The sequence below is a fragment of the Dendrobates tinctorius genome, unplaced genomic scaffold, assembly GCF_039654945.1.
Source record: "Dendrobates tinctorius isolate UK_male_01 unplaced genomic scaffold, ASM3965494v1 ptg000189l, whole genome shotgun sequence".
In the NCBI taxonomy this organism is placed as follows: Eukaryota; Metazoa; Chordata; class Amphibia; order Anura; family Dendrobatidae; genus Dendrobates; species Dendrobates tinctorius.
The window spans coordinates 3,532,626-3,555,203 of NW_027361856.1; the positions used below are offsets into that span (position 1 = coordinate 3,532,626).

Consider the following 22,578-nt stretch of genomic DNA (forward strand, 5'->3'; position numbering starts at 1 on the left):
AAATTCTATCCACTCCCCCCTCCCTTCAGCAGATGGTTACTTTTATTACTCTGGCCAGTTAAAGTGAATCTGTCACCCCTTTTTCCGAATATGAGCTGCCGGCACCGACATCAGGGGCTTAGCTACAGCATTCTGTAGATAAGCCCCCCCCAATGTAACCTGAAAGATAAGAAAAAAGAGTTAAGGTCCCGTTACATTTAGCGATGCACCAGCGATCCAGACAACGATACGACCCGGTCAGGATCGCTGGTGCATCGCTAAATGGTCGCTAGTGAGCTGCCAAACAGGCAGATCTCACCAGCGATGCAGCAGCGGTCGGCAGTCGTTACTTACCTGTCACACGCAGCTCTGATGACGTTTTCCGCCCACGTCCATGCGTCGCTGGTCGGCACCAGCAGGAAGCCGGCGATGAGAAAATGGACCAGGACGTTCTTGCGCGATCAGCGATATCTAGCAGGGGGGCCGGTCGGAGGTAAGTGTCACATGTAGCGAGATCGCTAGCGATATCGCTGTTGCGTTACAAAATCGGTGACGCTTTAGCAATATTGCTAGCGATATCGCTATGTGTAAAAGGCCCTTTAGATTATACTCATCTGGGGGGGCGGTCCGGTCCGATGGGTGTCACGGTCCGGTCCGGCGCCTTCCATCTTCATACAATGCCATCCTCTTCTTTCCTTCCTGTCTTGGCTCTGGTGCAGGCGCACTGCTCTGCCCTGTTGTGGGCAGAGCAGTGTACTGCAGTGTGCAGGCGCCGGACCTCTCCCGGCGCCTGCGCACTGCAGGACTCTGCCCTGCCCTCCACAGGGCAGAGCAGTGCACCTGCGCAGGAGCCACGACAGGCAGCAAAGTAGAGGACGTCACCGTTAGAAGATGGGAGACGCCGGACTGGACCGCCCCACCCGGTGAGTATAATCTAACTCTTTTTCCTTATCCTTCAGGTTACATCGGGGGCTTATCTAGAGCATTACTGAATGCTGTAGATTAGCCCCTGATGGCAGTGCCAGCAGCTCATATTCGAAAAAAAGGGTGACAGATTCCCTTTAAGTGTGTTTTTTTTTTCATTTCCATCCAAAACTTTCATTGTCTATTCCAGGTCGAATTTAATAATTCCCGTTAATCCTAGAAACAGGAAAAGTAGATTTCCAGGATCAGGATAATTAATGCCACGCACGGCAACGTTTTGCAGCCAGTACGGCCATCAGAAACCTGGGAAATTGTTTCTAATTTTTCAAAAGGGGTGTATACGTCCTCTAACGTAGCCCACCAAGTGAGGACAGCAAGGGAGGAGTCCCTAGGTTTGGGGGCAAAGCATAAAACTGAAACGCTCAATTGGGGAGGTGTCAGATGTCCGGAGAGCCAGCTAAACAACATGCTATGCTGATGAACCATCTTTCCTTGGGAAGGCTCTCCTCCCCTTTATCGACACGTCATACCTTTGATGGAGATAGAGTAAGTTTCTAATTTTAATCAGTTACATTTTCTAACTGTCTGTACATACTGTATTTTGTCTCCTTTTGTAATATCTTTTGAACTTTTGTAAACACTGCCTATATTTTCTGGAGTAAACTTATAAATTTGCTAGTTTCGTTCTCCTTGCTCTATGACCGAACCGACACGTACTCTGCACCAAATCACGCCACCTGTGGGATAGTTCCTGACCCGATTTAGGCTTTAGTATCAAACGAGGAACTGGTGGCAGCATAGCATCCTGGCAGTATTGGAGAACACTGGCAGTGACGGAGCGGAGGTTTATATGTGTATTCCCTGCCTGTGACTGGTTATATACACGCCGCCCTCACTGCAGAGTGCCTGATAGCCAGTACGCAACAAAGTTTCTGGCAACTACTTATCCTAGGTGCAGTTCCCTGACTGACCTGAGGATAGGTTCATTTTATCAATGAGAGATAGAATATCAAAAATAAAATGCAGAAAATCACATTGTATAAATTAATTTATTTGCATTTTGCAGTTAGAAATAAGTATTTTCTGTTCCCCTATAAACCATTAAGAGTTCTGGCTCCTACAGACCAGTTAGACGCTCCTAATCAATGTTACCTGCATTAATGACAGCTGTCTTACATAGTCACCTTTATAAAAGACTCCTGCCCACAGATTCATTTAATCAGTCAGACTCTAACCTCTACAATATGGGCAAGACCAAAGAGCTTTATAAGGATGTCAGGGACAAGATCATAGACCTGCACAAAGCTGGAATGGGCTATAAAACCATAAGTATGATGCTAGGTGAGGAGACAACTGTTGGTGCAAAATGACTGTCAATCGACATCGATCTGGGGCACTGTGCAAAGTCTCACCTTATGAGGTATCCTTGATCATGAGGAAGGTGAGAGATCAGCCTAAAACTACATGGGGGAACTTGTAAATGATGTCAAGGCAGCTGGGACCACAGTCACCAAGAAAACCATTGGTAACACATTACGCCATAAAGGTTTTAAATCCTGCAGTGCTCGCAAGGTCCCCCTGCTCAAGAAGGCACATGTGCATGCCCGTCTGAAGTTTGCCAATGAACACCTGGATAATTCTGTGAGTGATTGGGAGAAGGTGCTGTGGTCAGATGAGACAAAAATTGAGCTCTTTGGCTCAACGTGTTTGTAGGAAGAGAAATGCTGCCTATGACCCAAAGATTACCTTCCCCACTGTCAAGCATGGAGGTGGAAACATGTTTTAGGGGTGTTTCTCTGCTTAGGGCACAGGACTACTGCACCACATCAATGGGAGAATGGATGGAGCCATGTACCGTAAAATCCTGAGTGACAACCTCCTTCCCTCTGCCAGGACATTAAAAATGGGCCGTGGCTGGGTTTTCCAGCAAGACATTGACCCAAAACATACAGCTAAGGCTACTTTCAGACTTGCGTTAGGAGGCACAGGGCCACCGCTACGCTCCGCCCCCGGCCACCCCTCCTCCGGTCAGCTCCTCCTATGGGCGCATGACGCTGCATGCGACCAGCGTACCCTATATTTAGCGTTGGGTACGCTGGCCATGGGCTGGTATGATTTTGGAAGCGTGTGCGCCCTTTTGGCGCTGCGCCGACGTGCGCCAAACGCACCGTGGTGCATTTTTGTGTGCTCGGCGCAGCGCCAAAAGGGCGCACGCGCCAGCAAAATCATACCAGCGCACGGCCAGCGTACCCAATGCTAAATATAGGGTACGCTGGTCGCATGCAGCATCATTCGCCCATAGGAGGAGCTGACCGGAGGAGGCGCGGCCGGGGGCGGAGCTTAGCGGCGGCCCTGCGCTGCGCCTCCTAACGCAAGTCTGAAAGTAGCCTAAGGCAACAGAGGAGTGGCTAAAAAAGAAGGGCATTAAGGTCATGGAGTTGCCTAGCCAGTAGTGATGGGCGAGCACTAAAATGCTCGGGTGCTTGTTGCTCGGGTGCTTGACCCGAGCAACGAGCCAAATGTAAGTCTATGGGAAACTCAAGCATTTTTGCCGCAGCACCCCCGGCGGTCTTTAGTGGGTCTAAACCAGAACAAGGAAAAAGAAGACCACTATGATGAATTCACACCACAATTGTAATTTGTGGATAGAAAAAGCTTTATTGGCAACACCGAATAAAAACATTTTTTTAGTGGGTCTAAAAATGCAGAAATCTATGGGAACAGTGCTCAAATTACATGGGAACATCATGGGGAAGACCCGTGGAAATATTTCCAACTCCCAGGTCACTGATGTGGACAATGTTGTCTGAATATAACGCCACTTTTACAGGCACACAATAAAACATACAAAAACAAAACCAAAGTGGATTTTCCTGGGAAATATGTTAAGGAACATCCTTTCCAGGATAATGATTTGTAAATGATTTGCATATAAGGCAAAATAAATAACCCAAAGCAAAAATGCTCCTCCACCACTTGGGCTATGTTCACACGTAACGTTTTTTATGCCAGCAGGCAGCCTTTACTATTAAAGGGCCAGCAGTCGGTCCTCACTATTCTATTCTTAGAGAGCCATCAGCTGGCTATGCTTTGTTTTTTCTTTTATTAAACAGTGGGTCTCCTATACTGTTATTGCTTATGCAGTGAGTGGCAGGGCTGCCCAAAATTTGGATGCACCCCAATAACTCTTTGAAAAGACATACAGGAGGGCCACCAGAAAGCAATATTCCCATTATTAGGAAGTTGGTAATCCCATACTGCTTGCTTATGCATTTATTGCAAGGCCTGCCCCAAATTTAGATGCACCCCAATACCCCTTTGAATCCATGTACAGGATGGCCACCTGAAAGCAATGTTCCCATTATTATGAAGTTGGTACTCCCATACTGTTTGCTTATGCATTGCATGCAAGGCTTGCCCTGCATCAAATTTAGACCCACCCCAATACCCCTTTGAAGCCACGTATGGATGGCCACCTGAGAGCAATGTCACCCATTATTAGGAAGTTGGTACTCCCATACTGTTTGCCTATGCATTGAATGCAAGGCCTGGCCCAAATTTAGACGCACTCCAATACCCTTTGAGCCACGTACAGGATGGCCACCTGAAAGCAATGTTCCCATTATTTGGAAGTTGGTACTCCTATACTGTTTGCACGGCCTGCCCTGCATCAAATATAGACCCACCCCAATACCCCTTTGAAGCCACGTATGGATGGCCACCTAAAAGCAATGTCACCCATTATTAGGAAGTTGGTACTCCCATACTGTTTGCCTATGCATTGAATGCAAGGCCTGGCCCAAATTTAGACGCACTCCAATACCCTTTGAGCCACGTACAGGATGGCCACCTGAAAGCAATGTTCCCATTATTTGGAAGTTGGTACTCCCATACTGTTTGCACGGCCTGCCCTGCATCAAATTTAGACCCACCCCAATACCCCTTTGAAGCCACGTATGGATGGCCACCTAAAAGCAATGTCACCCATTATTAGGAAGTTGGTACTCCCATACTGTTTGCCTATGCATTGAATGCAAGGCCTGGCCCAAATTTAGACGCACTCCAATACCCTTTGAGCCACGTACAGGATGGCCACCTGAAAGCAATGTTCCCATTATTTGGAAGTTGGTACTCCCATACTGTTTGCACGGCCTGCCCTGCATCAAATTTAAACCCACCCCAATACCCCTTTGAAGCCACGTATGGATGGCCACCTAAAAGCAATGTCACCCATTATTAGGAAGTTGGTACTCCCATACTGTTTGCCTATTCATTGAATGCAAGGCCTGGCCCAAATTTAGACGCACTCCAATACCCTTTGAGCCACGTACAGGATGGCCACCTGAAAGCAATGTTCCCATTATTCGGAAGTTGGTACTCCCATACTGTTTGCACGGCCTGCCCTGCATCAAATTTAGACCCACCCCAATACCCCTTTGAAGCCACGTACAGGAGGGCCACCTGAAAGCTTTGTTCCCATTATTGTGAAGTGTGTACTCCCATACTGTTTGCCCATGAAGTGAATGCAAGGCCTTCCCCAAATTTGGATGCACCCAATAACCCTTTGAAGCCACGTACAGGAAAGCCACCTGAAAGCATTGTTTATTAATAATTTGGTACACCCATACTGTTTGCCTTTGCAGTGAATTGCAGTGTTGAGCCTGAAGAACCTGCATTGGAGAATGTCAGTGTTGAGGATAAAGATCCGGCAGTGGAGCTTTGCAGTGTTGAGCCTGAAGAACCTGCATTGGAAAATGTAATTGTCGAGGCAGAAGACCCGGCATTGGAGCATTGCAATGTTGAGGCTGAACACCCGACAGTGGAACATTTCAGTGTTGAGCCTGAAGAACCTGCATTGGAGAATTGCAGTGTTGAGGATGAAGACCCGGCAGTGGACAATGTCAGTGTTGAGACTGAAAAACCTGCAGTGCAGAATTTCAGTGTTGAGGCTGAAGAAACTACAATGGAGAATTGCAGTGTTGAGGATGAACACCCTGCAGTGGAGCATTGCAGTGTTGAGCCCAAAAAACCTGCATTGTAGAATTGCAGTGTTGCGGAAGAACACCTGTCAGTGGAGCATTTCAGTGTTGAGCCTGAGGAACCTGCAGTGGGGAATTGCAATGTTGAGGCTGAAGAACCTTCATTGGCGAACTGCAGTGGTGAGCCTGAAGAACCAGCAGTGGACAACTGCAGTGTTAAGGCTGAAGACCCGGCAGTGGACAATTGCAGTGTTGAGGCTGAAGAACCAGCAGTGGAGAATTGCAATGTTGAGGCTGAAGAACCTGCACTGGAGAATTGCAGTGGTGAGCCTGAAGAACCTGCAGTGGACAATTGGAGTGTTGAGGCTGAAGACCCGGCAGTGGACAATTGCAGTGTTGAGGCTGAAGAACCAGCAGTCGAGAATTGCAATGTTGAGCCTGAAGAATCAGCATTGGAGAATTGCAATGTTGAGGCTGAAGAACCTGCAGTGGACAATTACAGTTTTGAAGCTGAAGACCCGGCAGTGGAGAATTTCAGTGTTGAGGCTGAAGATCTGAGAGTGGAGAATTGCATTGATGAAGCTGACCAACCACCAAAGTTCACATTATTAGAAGTGGGTCTCCAATACTGTTTGCCTATGCAGTGAATGCAAGGCCTGCTCCAAATTTGGACGCACCCCAAAACCCTTAGATGAGACATGAAGGAGGGCCTCCTAAAAATCTGTTCCCATTACAAAGGAGCGGGTCTCCTATACTTGTAATACCCAAACACCAACTGTATGGGCTGACAAACATTTTCCCCTGGTGTATATACATCAACATACAGTCTTTAAAATGTATTTACTGGCATCATAAACAACCTTTACAACAATAATGTGGGTGTTGCATCACAGACCACGGTCATCCTGGTGATTTAGTGATGGTGGATGATGAGGTGAGGAGAAGGAGGAGGACAACAGCAAATAGGCCAAATCAGGAAGCGTATACCCATGTGTAGATGTGAAGAGGTGCATAGGAAGAGAGTTCCCAAAAAAAGACACTGGATTTGAGTTTATGTTACGCTGCTATCATTCAGTGGTGTTGAGAAGATTGACAGGTGGATGCGCTTATCAGTTATAATTCCACCAGCGGTACTAAATACCCGCTCTGACAAAATGCTGGCGGCAGGGCAGGCCAGGACCTCCAAGGTGTGGAGAGCCAGTTTATGCCACGTGTCCAGCTTGGATACCCAATAATTATACTGCACAGAGGAATCATGAAGGATGTTGGTATGATCAGCAAGGTACTCCCTCAGCATCTTCCAAAACCTTGTGAGAGTACCCCACGCCTCAGGCTAAGTGCGATGGGATGGTCTGAGAAAACTCTCTCAGAACTTTGCCAGTGTTCCCCTGCCTCTGAAGGATTGGAGTTGTCTCTCTCTCTCCTGTACTCCTTGGTTTTCCAACGAACTGTGACCTCTGCCGCCAGCGTTTTCAGAGGAGAATTTTTTAATAATTCTGCTACAAGAGCCCTCTGGTTCTGCACCATTTTAGTACACATGTCTGCTGTAGAATAAGAGATAGAAAGTTCTCTTTGTAGCATGGGTCTAGAAGTGTCACCATCCAGTAAAGACTGTCACCAAAATTTTGAGAATGAGAGGGTCACGGGAAAGGCAGCATAACATAAACTCAGCCATGCGTGCCAGACCGCTAACAGGCAAGATTTCCGTGTCATCATCAAGAGGACGACTGACCATGCTCTCCTCCTCCTCCCTGTCCTCAGGCCATCCACGCTGAACAGACGGTATGACAGTTGTGCTTGTAGTAATTATCTCCTGTTCTTCCTCCTCCTCCTCTTCCTCATTGTCACCCAATTCACGTTGGGATGAGATGATGCTGGGCTGTGTGTAATCACCCTGTATGGTTCCTTGCTCCATCTCACCATACTCTGTCTGCAATGCATCCTCTTTGATTGTGAGCAGAGAGCATTTCAGATCACAGATAAGCAGGATGGTGACACTAATTATGGCATCACTGCCGCTCACCATCTTGGTGGAGTCCTCAAAGATTTGGAGGACGGTACATATGTCTTACATCCATGTTCACTCCTGAGGTCTTATGTGTGGAGTCTGAACTGAATACCGACGGCCTTATTGATGCTAGTAGTCAACAACTACCCTCTTCTGCTCACAAATCCTTTCCAACATATGCAGTCTAGAGTTCCAACGTGTGGGAACATCACACAACAGTTGGAGAGCCGGAAGCTGCAAACGCTGCTGAAGCACGGCAAGGGCGGCTGAAACTGTGGCAGACTTTCTAAAATGGGCAAACAGGTGGCGTACTTTCACAAGCAGATCTGGCAGCTCCTTGTAGCTTTTGAAAAACCATTGAACAACGAGGCTAAGCACATGGGTCAGGCATGGTACGTTTGTGAGCTCACTTTGCCTCAAAGCCGCCACCAGGTTTTGGCCATTGTCACACACGACTCTGCTTGGCTGTAGGTTCAGCGGTGTCAGCCACAGATCTTCCTTCTCTTTCAGAGCTGTCCACAACTCTTCAGCATTGTGCGGTTTCTCACCTAAGCATATTAGCTTCAGTACAGCCTGTTGCCGCTTGGATGAGGCAGTACTGCAGTGTTTCCAGCTTGTGAATGATGTGGACATTTTGGAGATGTAGGCTGAAGATTAGGAGGAGCAGGGGCAGGAGCTGTAGACTGTGGGGGCAACCCTGATTGACGTAGGGCCCGCAATCCTCGACTTCAGGAGGATAATGTTCCATCCCAAGGTTCGACTGGGTCCTGTCTTCCACTATCTTCACCCAGTGTGCTGTCAGCGAGATGTACCATCTCTGCTCAAAAGCACTTGTCCACGTGTCCATGGTTAGGTGAACTTTCCCAGTAACTGCATTGTTGATGGCACGGCTAATGTTGTGAGAGACGTGCTTGTGTAATGCGGGGACGGCACACCTGGAGAAATAGCGGCGGCTGGGGACCGAGTACTGAGGGACGTCTGCCGCCATAAGGTTGCGGAAACCTTCCATCTCCACGAGCCTAAAAGGCAACATTTCGAGCGCAAGCTGACGAGAAATGTGTGAATTTAGTAGTGTAGCCTGTGGGGCATTGGCTGTGTATTTGCGCTTGCGTTCCAAGGACTGGGGTATAGACAACTAAACAAGGACTTGCTTGATGATGTAGTTAGTTGAGTGTGTGCAATGACAGGTGCAGGGCAGGAGGCATCTTCACATGCACCATGTACAGGAGATTGGCTTTCACGCACAACAGCGGAAGAAGCAGTGGTGTCACCTGCAGACACTGTTCGAGGACCCAGGGGTTCGGCCCATAAAGTCGGATGCTTTGCTGCCATGTTCCTGATCATGCTGGTGGTGGTCAGGCTGGTAGTTTTGCTACCCCTGCTGATGCTGGCATGGCAGGTGGTGCAAATGGCCTTTTTGAGGTTATCGGCAGAGTCTTTAAAATACAACCAGACTCTGAAAGACTTAAAGTTGGACTGGTAACTTCTGTCGTGTTGGTGTTACGGGGAATGGTTGCCTGCTTTCTGTCTGTTGCCACCACACTGCTTCTTCCTGCCTGTTTTGGTGCTATGTCTCCTTCCCTCTGTGTGCTGCTGCCCTCACTCTGCATATCCTCCTGTCAACTTGGGTCAGTTATTATATCATCTACCACCTCGTCTTCCACTTCCACACCCTGGTCTTCCTGACTTTCTGACAATTGTGTCTCATCATCGTTCACCTCTTGTGACACGTTCCCACCGTTGCCATCTCCTCTTGCCCTGCTTAAAATGGACCGAATCTATTAATGGAAAAGTGAACAGCTCTTCAGAGTGTCCAAGTGTGGGATCAGTTCCCTCCGGGCATTCGGCATGGTGGGAGGAAGGAGGATCAGGGTGAAGAATATGTGGTCCAGACTCACAGCTACTCAGACTTGACCGTGTGGAAGACAGTATGGTGGTGGTGGTGGTGGCAAAGTGACTGGAAGCATTATCCGCTATCCAACCAACAAACTTTTGACACTGCTCTGGGTTTAATAGTGGTGTGCTGCTGCGGTCCCCTAGTAATTGGGACAGGAAGGTCGGGCGAGAAGAGGTGGGTATTTGTTGTGGCACAATTTCAGCTTGCCCACGGTCTCGGCCTCTGCATGCACCATCACCATCACGTCCAGTTCCCCATACCTTGCCACGCGCCTTTCCCATTTTAAATGGAGGACAATATTTTGCACGGTCACTACAAATGGCTGAGTTTAAAATAGCCTGTAAGCAACTATTTATTTTCAGCAAACTGGTGTCAATAACTTGTATAAGACAATCCAACAAAATATGACAGTAGCCCAGAAATGGCAGAATTTTCTGCGCACTCGTGATCGCTGTGACGGCAAAACCTCTGTTTAAAAGAGCTGGATTTTCACGCTCTAATATGGAAAGGATTTGGCTGTATTCTGCACTTCCAACAAGCAAATGGAGCAAAAAAATATGTGTGCTCTGGATTAAAATGCAAAAAAAAATTTTCCTGACCACTGATACCTGGGGCTATGTATACTGTGTGTATACGGTAAATAGCTGTAATAGGCAGCAGCAGGCAGTAATGGAATGGACCCTCTTGCCGTATGCAATCAAGTATTCCACATACAATGCCTGCCTACCACTGATATCTATATATGCCGTAATTAGTCCTCAGAAGGACTGTTTGTTCAGATGGATTTGTGTATTCAATAATGGTATACTCATACTATCTTATACACCACCAAATCTGTCCCTATCTCTGCAGCAACTCTCCCTACACTGCCTAAGTCCGGAGCTGACTGGGACGAGAAGAGCGGCGCCAGGTCTGATATAGACCTGATGACGCTGTGCGACCAGCCAGTCACTGTAATGCCACAACCAACATGGTGGCGGCATTACAGTGTGTGGCAGACAATTCCTGCATGCTGATTGGTGCTCTAAAGAGCGCCAAACATGCAGGGCAGGTACCCGAGCTGCCGACAAGCAACCCCGGAAATTCTTGGCACTCGCCGAGCATCGCGAGCAGCGATATGCTCGTGCGAGCACCGAGCACTTCCGAGCATGCTTGTTCATCACTACTAGCCAGTCTCCAGACCTTAATCCTATAGAAACTTATGAAGGGAGTTGAAGCTCCGAGTTGCCAAGCGACAGCCTCAAAATCTTAATGATTTAGAGATGATCTGCAAAGAGGAGTGGACCAAAATTCCTCCTGACATGTGCGCAAACCTCATCATCAACTACAAAAAATGTCTGACTGCTGTGCTTGCCAACAAGGGTTTTCCACCAAGTATTAAGTCTTGTTTGCCAGAGGGATCAAATACTTATTTCTCACTGCAAAATGCAAATAAATTTATATAATTTATACAATGTGATATTCTGGAATTTATTTTTGATGTTCTCTCAATGTTAAAATTAACCTACCCTTAATATTATAGACTGTTCATGTCTTTGTCAGTGGGCAAACTTACAAAATCAGCAAGGGATCAAATATTTCCTTCACTGTATATACCGATAGATACCTCCCACCTCTAATATAGTCATGCACATTATAAACCGATACCCCCCCCTCTCCCCCTCTAATATAGTCATGTACATAATATATCGATACCTCTCACCGCTAATATAGTCATGTACATTATATATCAACACCTCCCACCCCTAACATAGTCATGTACATTATATTCCAACACCTCCCACCTTTTATAGTTTCATGCACATTATTTACCGATACCTCCCCCCTCTAATATAGTCATGTACATTATATACCGATACCTCCCCATCTAATATAGTCATGTACATTATATACTGATACCTTCCCCCCACTTATATAGTCATGTACATTATATGCCGATACCTCCCCTCTTCTCATATAGTAATGTACATTATATACAGATATCGCCCACCTCTAATATTGTCATGTACATTATATACTGATACCTTCTCCCTCTAATATAGTCATATACATTATATACTGATATGTCCCTGCTTTCACCTCTGGATCCCTCTCCTTCAGACTCCTCTGTTCCTTCCAGAAAGACATCTGTGACCTTGAACAGTCTTTCTCTTCTGGACTCTTCTGTTCATTTTGGCCCCCTCTGTCTCTCCCTCTGGAGTCCTCTGTTCATTTGGGCCTCTCTGTTCCTTCTCTCTGGACCCCTCTGTCTCCTCTGTCCATTTAGGTCCCTCTGTCTCTGCTCTCTGGAGTCTCCTGTCCATTCAGGCCCCTCTGATGGTTCCTCCGGATCCGTATCCCTCCGGACTGTCCATTTGGGTCCCCCTGTCTTTCCCCTCTGGACTTTTCTGTACATTTTGGCCCTCTCTGTTCCTTCCCTTCGGACTCCTCTGTCTACTCTGTCCATTTGGGCCCCTCTGTTCCTTCCATCCGGACCCCTCTGTCTCTCCCCTCTGGATGCTTCTGACCATTTTGGTCCACTCTGTTACTTTCATCCAGACCCCTCTTTCTCCTCTGTTCATTTGTGCCCCTCTGTTCCTTCCCTCTGGACCCCTCTGGACTCCTCTATTCATTTCAACCCACTCTGTTCCTTCCCTCTAGCCTCCTCTGTCTCCCCTCTGGAGTTCTCTGTTTGTTCCTCCAGAACCGTGTCCCTCCCGAGTGTCCATTGAGCCCCTCTGTCCCTTCCCTCTGGACCCTTCCGTTTGTCTGTGAGTCTTTGAGTCTATCTGTATATCTACTGCTCTCACATTTTAAACTGTCAGCATTGTAGAATTTGCATTATGGGTTATTTTCCTGTGAATCGCTACAGGTCTTATGGGGATGGGGGGTTATATCTTTGAAGTAGAACAGAAGTTGCTGACTAATATTTCAGCACCTATTTTTCAGGTTTTTGCTTTCCCCCTGGACTTGGCTGAGTATTAACAAGTTTTCGCATGATGCAGAGTAATATGTAGAATCCGGAGCATCAGGTTTTTCTAGTATAAGGCGCCTGTCAACATTTTCTGCTTGATTTGGCTGATAGAATCTTTTGAATGTGACTTATGACCCTGTCAACCACCCTTCCGGCCTGATCAGAAAAGTGAGGTGCCCAAAAATGAGTTCTCCATAAAGGAGGCTTGGTTCATACTGTATACAAAGTTTCTATTTTTGGATTGAACATTTATTGTTATGTAATAAAATTTATACAATTTTTATGGGTAATTGTACTCCTTTTTCTTTTGCTTATATGATTCTATTTTGGAGTATACCCTTTTTAGTGGTATAAGTTACTGAATTAACCCCTTTTTTCTGGATTTTTATTCATTGTATACAAAGCTCTAGTATAGGCACATGGCTAAGTTACAAGCTCAGATACCAGGCTTGGGCATATGGCTCAGGATCAAGACTAGGGCAGATGACTCTGGAAAAAGGCTCAGGGAAGAGCCTTGAGAAAATGGCCCAGGTACAATGCTTGGGTATATGGCTCAGCCACAAGGTTTGGGTACTTGATTTGATCCAATGCTAAAGTATACCGTATGTCTCAGGTACAAGGCTCTGGCACTTGGCTTAGTTAAAAGATTCTGGCACCTGATTCAGGGACAAGGTTCGGGCATTTGGCTCAGGTACAAGGACCATGCACATAGCTCAGTTGTAAATCAAGGGGCTAGAAAGCTCTACTGTATACTAAAAACTCAATAAAAGCAGTATTCTAATGGTAGTCAAATGCAAAAATGATGCCATCATAGGGAGCATTTAAGGATATCATGTGCAATAGACTAGTATATCATAAGTACCTTGCCTACTGTGCCCTTCTTGATGGCATTCCTCAACAAGGACAGATCCTAGATGAAGGCATATCAGAGTTCTCTGAATTGCAGCAGTCTGTCAACAGACATACACATAGTAAATAGCACACACCCCAGTCACTCTACAGGTTCCTCAGAGATCTGATGCTAGGCACCATTCATGGTCACAGTGCACTCACAAGCCAAAACCTGCTCACCTGAGCCTGGCCCACTGCATGTGATTTGTGAACAATCCCTTTCATTGTCATGTACTCATCCAAGAAGATGTACAAAGAACTAAACTGAATGGGAATACCCTAGAACAGTGGTCCCCAACCTTTCTGACCTTGAGAGCCACATCCAGCTCTGAGAGAGGGTCATGAGCCACATCCAGCTCTGAGAGAGGGTCGCGAGCCACATCCAGCTCTGAGAGAGGGTCGCGAGCCATGTTCAGCTTTGAGAGATGGTCGCAAACCACATCCGGCACCCACACTCCCTCACATTAGTGGCAACCAAAGCCCCTATTATGGGTATAATGGCAGCCAAAGCTTTTCCACAGAAGCAGTATACCAAGATCCAAGGATTCCCACAATCCCCCCTTCAGTATTCTCCCAACAAGCACTCCCACCACACTGTCGTATCCAGCTTCAAGCACCTCCTCTGACTGGTAATATCATCCTGTCTCCAGCACATCAGACTTAAATTATCTCTAAACCCCTAAGACCAGTATGTGTGCATCAAGATTTGCTATTCTGTGCCGGGATACTCACAAAATTCACCATTTTGAGATGCGCTCTTCATAGCTCTTTGCTAGACCTGGAGCTAATGCACCAAGCTAGGAGACAGCCACTAGCCACAATTCATGAGATTGCGAGCCACATGCGGCTCCCAAGCTACACGTTGGGGACCCCTGCCCTAGAAGAAAGATAGCAGGGGTCTTCTTGATACCACATGGGTTGTGTTACTGTAGGGTGTGCCATATACTAGAGGTAAGGTAAGGGTCTTCTAGACATCATAAAGGTTGAATAACAGTATGTGGTATATACAGGGCCGGACTGGCCATCAGGCAATTCTGGCAAATGCCAGAAGGGCCTGTCTGGTCGTGGGCTGCCTTGTCTGCTATGTTGTTAACAAAATCAATGTTCTCAAGACACCCATACTGTAAAACTGTTAAGTGTTGTGACGGAACACAAGGTCACTGACTCCGTCACTTACCCCAGCAGGCCACTGGTATCATTTGAAATATTGATCTTGTAGTAAACATTGCTCTCCTCCCTCTACGGTAATATTAGTACTATATCCTTATCTGATACTTGGGGACGGGAACAATATGGGCCTGTGTAATTTCAAATGCCAGAGCTCAATTTCAGCCCCAATCCGTACCTGGGTATATACTAGAGGTAAGGAGCATAAGGACTTAGAATGGTAAAACTGTTGGGCTGTTGTCCATATCACACAAGAGACATGACAGAAGAGGCATCATTGGCGTATGTATGTACAGTATCTGAGGGGATATGGTCTCTGCAGTGTGTGATGTATAAGAACTGCAGTGGACAATTAGGAAAGCTAGCCCCTGTATAGGAAGGGTATTAATATACAGAAACCCAGAGCTGAAGAGAGAAGATATGAAGAGGCACATAGCCCCATGTTTTCGTTGAGGTGGCATAGGAGGGTGCCCCATGTGTTGGGTATTGATTTTCTTCTCTTCTCACAGGAAGTTTTGCTGGCATTGTAAGGACAGAGAATGGAGTCACTGTAATCCTGGGATTAGATGTCTCCCTTACATGTTATTATGAAGCCCAGGAACTAGAGAAGGTCACTCAAATGATCTGGTCAAAAAAAGTTATGAATGGTCAAAGCATGCAAATTGCCATTCTAAACACAGAGTTTGGGGCTCATGTCACTCACGAGTATGAAGGAAGAGTAAAGGAAAAATCTCCTTTAAAGCCAGAAGATGGGACAATAATACTGAAGAACGTTGTCCAGGCGGATGAAGGTCTCTACCAGTGTCGCGTCTACACCTTCCCAGCAGGAACCTTTGAGGCTGATGTGACACTAAAGGTGCTAGGTAAGACGAGTGACATGTAAGGTCGACATTATTTCTGCAACATTTATCCCTGCAGAGTGGTATAGGCGAGATATACAGTACATAGGGGTACGTGGGTAACACGGATAGCAAACAGTGATTTGACTGCTAGCTGTGTGCAGCTCCTCTTTTTTCTGCATTAGTCTGATCATTGTGCTCCATCCTCCATTGTTTAGGGCTAATCCATGACTGTAGATTCTAGATAAGTGCAATAACAAAGAAGTCCCACCACCTGAACAATGGCTGGAGATTTTCTGTATGGTTTTAATTCCTGTTTTCTTGTGCCATGTAGTGCCCCCTTTGCCAACATTGAACACGGGTCCATCGCTGGTAGAGGGAGTGGGCCTGAGCCTCGCTGCCTCCTGTACAGCTGAGGGGAACCCTGCTCCCAGCCTGACATGGGATACTGAAGTGTCTGGGAAGAATACATCCCACACGTATACTCACTCTCGATCGGCCTCAGTGACTAGTGAGTTTTTTGTGGTCCCAACTCGAAGTATGCACAAAAAGTTGCTTACGTGCGTGGTGTCTCACCCAGTGTTCCAGCAGGAGAAGCGGATCACACATGTCCTGGAGGTGGAATGTAAGTACTTGCTATTTTCCCATGTCACAAAGAGAACTACTAGGAGTCTCCTCTTCATTTCAGCTCTCCTTGATTTGCCAGATTGTTGGATCTGTGCACCAGATTGGTGGAACACATCCTCTTACTGCACAACACATACTTGTACAGTACAGAACATTCAAATGCTTTTCTAATAGAATATTCCATGTTTCCTACAGACCTGGCTGATGTCACAATACAAGGACATGATCATTGGTTTGTTGGAAAAAATGACGCAGCCCTCAAGTGTTTATGTGATGGGCACCCCAATCCCCAATACACGTGGTTCAGGTAATGAGTATGACAAATGATAAACTGCAGTGACAATGGTCTGTGCACAACCATGTATACCTTTATTAAAGAGTAAATTTTGTGGTTACTCTGCCCACTCCAGAACTATCTAACCCTATCAGACTGTCCCTCTCTAGAAATCTGTTTAATTCCAGACCCTCTGATTGCCTTCAGATTCCTCTGTTCTCTTCCTGACTCAACTGGCTGCTTGCAATATCTTCCTCCAGACTCCCACCTTCTCTTCCAGACTGCACTGTCAACTTCCAGACTCCTCCTCCACATTCCCATGTCCTCTTCTAGAGGCCTCTGTCCTAATCTAGACACCTCTGTTCATCTTCAGACACCTCTGTACTTTCCCAGACTCCTCTGTCCTCTTCCAGGCTCCCATATCCTCTTACAGCCCCCCATGTCCTCCTCCAGATCCCTCTATCCTTCTCCTGCAAACTCTGCTCTAGTCCTTTCAGAATCATTTGTTCTCTTCCAAACAGCTGTCAACTTCCAGACTCCTCCACATTCGCATGTCCTCTTCTAGATGCCTATGTCATAACCTAGACACCTATGTTCATCTCCAGACACCTCTGTACTTTTCCAGGCTCCTCTGTCCACTTTCAGACTCCCATGTTCTCTTACAAAACCCCATGTCCTCATCAAGATCCCTCTATCCTTCTCCTTCAAACTCTGCTCTAGTCCTCCAGAATCCTCTGTTCTCTTCCAGATTACTGTCCACTTCCAAACGCCTCTTCCAAAGTCCCATATTCTCTTCAAGTTGCATCTGTTGTCTTCCAGACTCTGTTCTTCTCCTCCAGACTTCTCTGTCCTCCTTAAGATGCCTCTCTCCTCCTACAGACGCCTCTCACCTTTTTCATAGTCTTCTTCCAGACTCCCATATCCTCTTCCAGACCCCTGTGTCCTTCTCCAGACTCTGATCTCCTCCTCCAGACTCCACTGTCATTTTCCTGATACTTCTGCTCTCTTCCATCCTCTGTCCCTTCTGACTTCTCTTTTCTCTGTCTCCCCTATATTCTACACTCATTTTTTCTTCTCTGTTCCTCACTTCTCTATTTTCTCCTGTCTCTTCCTTTCCTTGGGCTCTTTTCTCCTCTGTACCTTGTGTCTTCTCTTTCTCCTCTTTCTCATCTATCTTGTGTCATTTTGCTCCTTTTGTCTCTTCTTTCTCCTCTGTCTGTTCTCTTTACCTTCTGACTTTCTCTTCAGTCTATTTACTTTACCATCTCTCCTTTGTTCTTTCCCCTTTCTATTTTCTTCTCGTCATTGTCTCTTATCTCCTTTGTCTTTTCTGTACTCTTTTTTTCTTTTTGCCAATTTCTTTTCTCCTCTGTCTCTATGCTCTTCTGCCCTCTTTCTCTTTTCTTATCTGTATCTTCATGTGTATTTTGTGTTTTAATTTTTTGTTCCTTCTGCCCTCTTTTTCTCCTCATTGTCTCTTCTATGTCCCTTTGTCCTTTCCACTTTGCCTATTCTGTATTTTCCCTCCTTTTTCTTCTCTATCTCTTATGCCTCTTCTCTTCTGTCTCTTCTCTCTTCCTTTTGTCTCTTATGTCTTCTCTTTCTCCTTTGTCTTTTCTCTGTCTCTCTCCTCTCCTCTGTCTTTTTTTATCTTTCTCCATCTCTTTTGTCTTTTCCATTGTTTGTATTCTGTCTCACCTCTGTCTCCTCTTTCTCCTGTCTCTTCCTCTTCTTTTGTCTTCTCTCATTTGTCTGTCTTTTGTCCCGTTTACCCTCTGCCCTTTCTCTGTCACATTTGTCCTCTCTTTTTCCTCTGCCTTGTCTCTTGTCTTTTCCCTCCTCGTTATCTTCTTCTCTAGTTTCACATACAATCATTTGCAGACCACATTGGTGCGTCATCCCTTTCGCACCATGGCGGCCTCTAGACCTGAGGTCCTTTATCCCCCCAGTTTGTGTACACCAATCAGATGGCAGGGCACGCGCTCTGATCTCACAATACCTGCTGTCAGATCCAGACAATCCCTTGTTTTCTGCCAAACCAGCAAGTGTGTGGGAAAGTCGAGGCTTGAGATTCTGGCTGGACCAGTTCCTGGTGATGTCACCAGTCACACCTCTCCATACAAGCTGCGACTTGTGTCCATGAAGATGACTCCGGTTACTCCTCGGTAACCCTTTCTATTCCAGTCACCAGGAGCACAGGCCATACTCTTAACCCCATCATGTCAGGGCACTGCTCCCTTCAGCCTGTAGACATGGTGTTGTGCCCGCTCACCTCCTAATTTATATATCTTCTCAGCCTAGTAGCAGATAGAGTGAGGTAAGCAGGCAATATGCATCTGCTCTGTTACATGGGTCTTCAGGTACACTTACAGTCATAGAATAAAGTATATCCTTATTCGTCATTCTTTACAGGGTCAATAGTTCTCTACCAGAAGACGTAAAGACTGAAGGAGACCGGCTGAAATTCACCAGCCCGCTCCGAACTGAGGATGCTGGAGTCTACATTTGTGAGGCAACCAATCGTGTATCCAGCCGACAAGCGAGTGTCACCGTCACCATTACAGGTAGTTGTTATCACAAAGAGTACATGTCAGGAAAATATAAGTATTTCCTAAATGTCCTAAGTACACTTCTGGCGCTGCCTGTCACCCTACACCCAGTTAGTTTGTGCATTGTGCCTCTGAATTTGAACATGAAGCCACACTGCTGCAAGACTTCCAGCCTCCCTTTCTCTCTCTACACTGTGTAATTCTATCCACTCCCTCCCCCTCCTTTCAGCAGAGGGGCACATTTATTGCTCTGGCCATCTCAGAGCAGATTCTCCTGCCAATGATTTAAAACTTCCTTTGTCTATTCAAACTCGAATTTTATAACACACATTAATCCTAGAGACAGGAAACATATATTTTCAGAATCAGTATAATTTTGTTAGCACCACGTTGGCTTCCCGGCTAGTGTTGAGCGATACCATCCGATACCATGAAGTATCGGATCAGACCGATACCCAAAAAGTATCGGGTATCGCCAATTCCGATACCGGAAACCCCATTCAAGTCAATGGGACAGAAATATCGGAATTAAAAAACCCCCTTTCTTTACTTGTACATCCAGTTCGGGAGGGGGGAAGAGTGTGGGCGGACACTGTGCGTGTCTGTGTGTGCGGGCTGGGTCTGTACGGGCCTCTCGGGGGTCTGTGCGGGCCTCTCGAGGGTCTGTGCGGGCCTGCCGGGGGGTCTGTGCGGGCCTGCCGGGGGGTCTGTGCGGGCCTGCCGGGGGTCTGTGCGGGCCTGCCGGGGGTCTGTGCAGGCTGTCGGGGGTCTGTGCGGGCTGTCGAGGGTATGTACGGGCTGCCGGGGGTCTGTGCGGGCCTGCTGGGGGTTGTGTGTGTGTGCAGGCATCGTCCGATGGGACTACTAGTCCCTGCTACAATGACAGTGATTGACACATTAGCTAATGATGGGACAGTAGTAGTCCCATCATCCGGCTAATGTGTTGAATGTAAAAAAAACCCAAAAACATACATACTACATATGTACTACATTCATACAACATACATACATACTACATATATACTACATTCATACAACATACATACATACTACATACATAGTTCATAAATACTACAGTCATACAACATACATACATACTACATACATGCTACATATATACTACATTTATACAACATACATGCATACATACTACATACATACTTCATATATACTACATTCGTACAACATACATACATACTACATACATACTTCATATATACTACATTCATACAACATACATACATACTACATACATACTTCATATATACTACATTCATACAACATACATACATACTACATATATACTACATTCATACAACATACATATTGTACATACTACATTCATACATGCATACATACATACTACATGCTACATACATACTACATTCATACAACATACATACAACATACATACTACATTCATACAACATACATACATAGTACATACTACATACATACTACATACATACAACATACATAAAACATGCTACAGACATACAACATACATACTACATACAATACATTCATACAATACATACATATAGACATACAGTACATAGAACATAGAGTACATACTCACCATCACTTGTCACTTTGATCCCCGAAGCCAGTGTCATCTGTAAAAAATATTAAAATAACAAACAACCGATATACTCCCTGATCCGCAGAAATCCACGAGTGTCCCATGACGATCTCCCGTGGAGAACAGCAGCATCAGCTGATGCCACCGCTCTCTAGGGGCCCCAGGAATACAATGACGGGAGGTAGGTATCCTTCCGCACTGTATTCCTCCGCCACTGTAAAAAAAATAGTCCCTAGTCTCACTTTTGGCATTGCTGTGTGAGAAAGTTCCCACGCAGCTTTTGCCATAAAGTGAGACCAGTGAACTATAGTAACCTCTCAGTGATGCACTGCAGGAGATCGTCGTGGGACACTGTGTAAGGTCACATACCAGTGCAGGCTCTATCTGCTGTACTCTAAGTAAAAATCCTGCCTGTTGTACTCCAAATAGAAATCCTGCAATCCTGCCTGCAGTTCTCTAAGTACAAATCCCACTTGCTGCACTCTGAAGCAAATCCTGCTTGCTGCACTCTGAAGCAAATCCTGCTAGCTGCACTCTGACACCAACTCTGTCTCTGATACCAACTCTGTCTGCTGTTCTCTGATACTTGCTCTGCCTGCTGCTTCTTCTAGTCTGTTCTTCGGGCCCAGCTGCTGTGCGACCGTTGGACTGCCCTGGAGTGGCACCTGGTGTTCATCGAGCGCCAAGTCTACCCTCATCATCAGAGGCTCTAGTGAATAGTGAGGTGCTTGCTTAGTCACACCCAACCAAGCTCTCCGCGGTCCGTGGCACAGTGGTTCCACAAACCACGTTCGTGATAAACTTAGGCTACACACAGCAACGTCTTGCAGCCTGTGCACCCATCAGAAGCCGGGGAAATGGTTTATGCACCCCAGTGACACACAGAGGTGTCATATTTGGTCTCAAAAGAAAGATAATTTTGTAATAAAAAATATAATATCCCTGTCATCACTCTGTGAGCTCCCCAGCCAGAGATATGGCAAGTAGAAGTTTTAAGAACTTTTAACAAAGGGGCGTACATCCTCCATCTCAGCCCACGTAGTGAGGTCAGCAAGAGAAAAGCATAAAGCTCAGATGCTCCATGAGGTGGGTGTCAGATGCCTGGAGAACCAGCTACACAATGCTGTGCTGAAGGACCCTTTGCCCTGGGAAGATTCTCCTCCCCTTTATCAACACGTTATATCTGTGACTGAGAGTGCCCGATAGCCAGTACACGACAAGACAGCCTTTCCAGCGACTACTTAACCTAGGTGCAGTTCCCTGACTGACCTGAGGGTAAGGGGTGTGCCAGAGAGCTGCAAGTTCAGAACCGGAACTGAAAGTGGAAGCAAAAGTAGGGGGTTATATAGCCCACAACCCTAAATAATAATAATTATATTCATGTCAGTACATTATCAGCTAAAACAGGTGGGGGCATTATAACAGGTATGGACATTCACGGGATGAAGTTATCACAGGTGGATTGATGTTATCACATTATTACTGGTGGCTGGACATTATCGCAGATTGTAGAACAATAATAAAGGTGGGAAACAATACTACAGGTGGGCTCATTATCACAGTTGAGAGAACTTTATCACATGACTATAGAGACTATCTCAGCTGATGAATATATCCTTGAAAATCAGACTGCGCTCTAATGACATTTGAGTGCAATCCGATGTTTTACAGGCACCAATAGACTTGCATGTGTGACCCTGATCTGATTTTTGAAGCCACTCGCAGCATGCTGCTACTTTTCTCTTCATTTGGCATGAGAAAATAATTGCAGATGTGCACTGCCCCAAGGAATAACATTGGTCCGAGAGCTATCCGATAAAACATAACACTTGAGTTGGTCCACATTTTGAGATGTCTTTCTGTATGTAGCCTTCAATATATCTGTCTCTGACATCCCTCAAGCCTCTGT

General features: G+C 46.2%; 1 protein-coding gene across 1 annotated transcript in view; it reads left to right on the plus strand.

Moving 5' to 3' along the window:
* The window catches only part of NECTIN4 (nectin cell adhesion molecule 4), a 75,414-nt gene that overhangs the window by 33,239 nt on the left and 19,597 nt on the right, over positions 1 to 22,578 (plus strand). The window contains exons 2-5 of the mRNA XM_073552275.1: positions 15,308 to 15,661; positions 15,972 to 16,262; positions 16,460 to 16,571; positions 18,951 to 19,102. Of these exons, the coding sequence (XP_073408376.1) occupies positions 15,308 to 15,661; positions 15,972 to 16,262; positions 16,460 to 16,571; positions 18,951 to 19,102 (909 nt within the window). The remainder of the gene's footprint in view (positions 1 to 15,307; positions 15,662 to 15,971; positions 16,263 to 16,459; positions 16,572 to 18,950; positions 19,103 to 22,578) is intronic.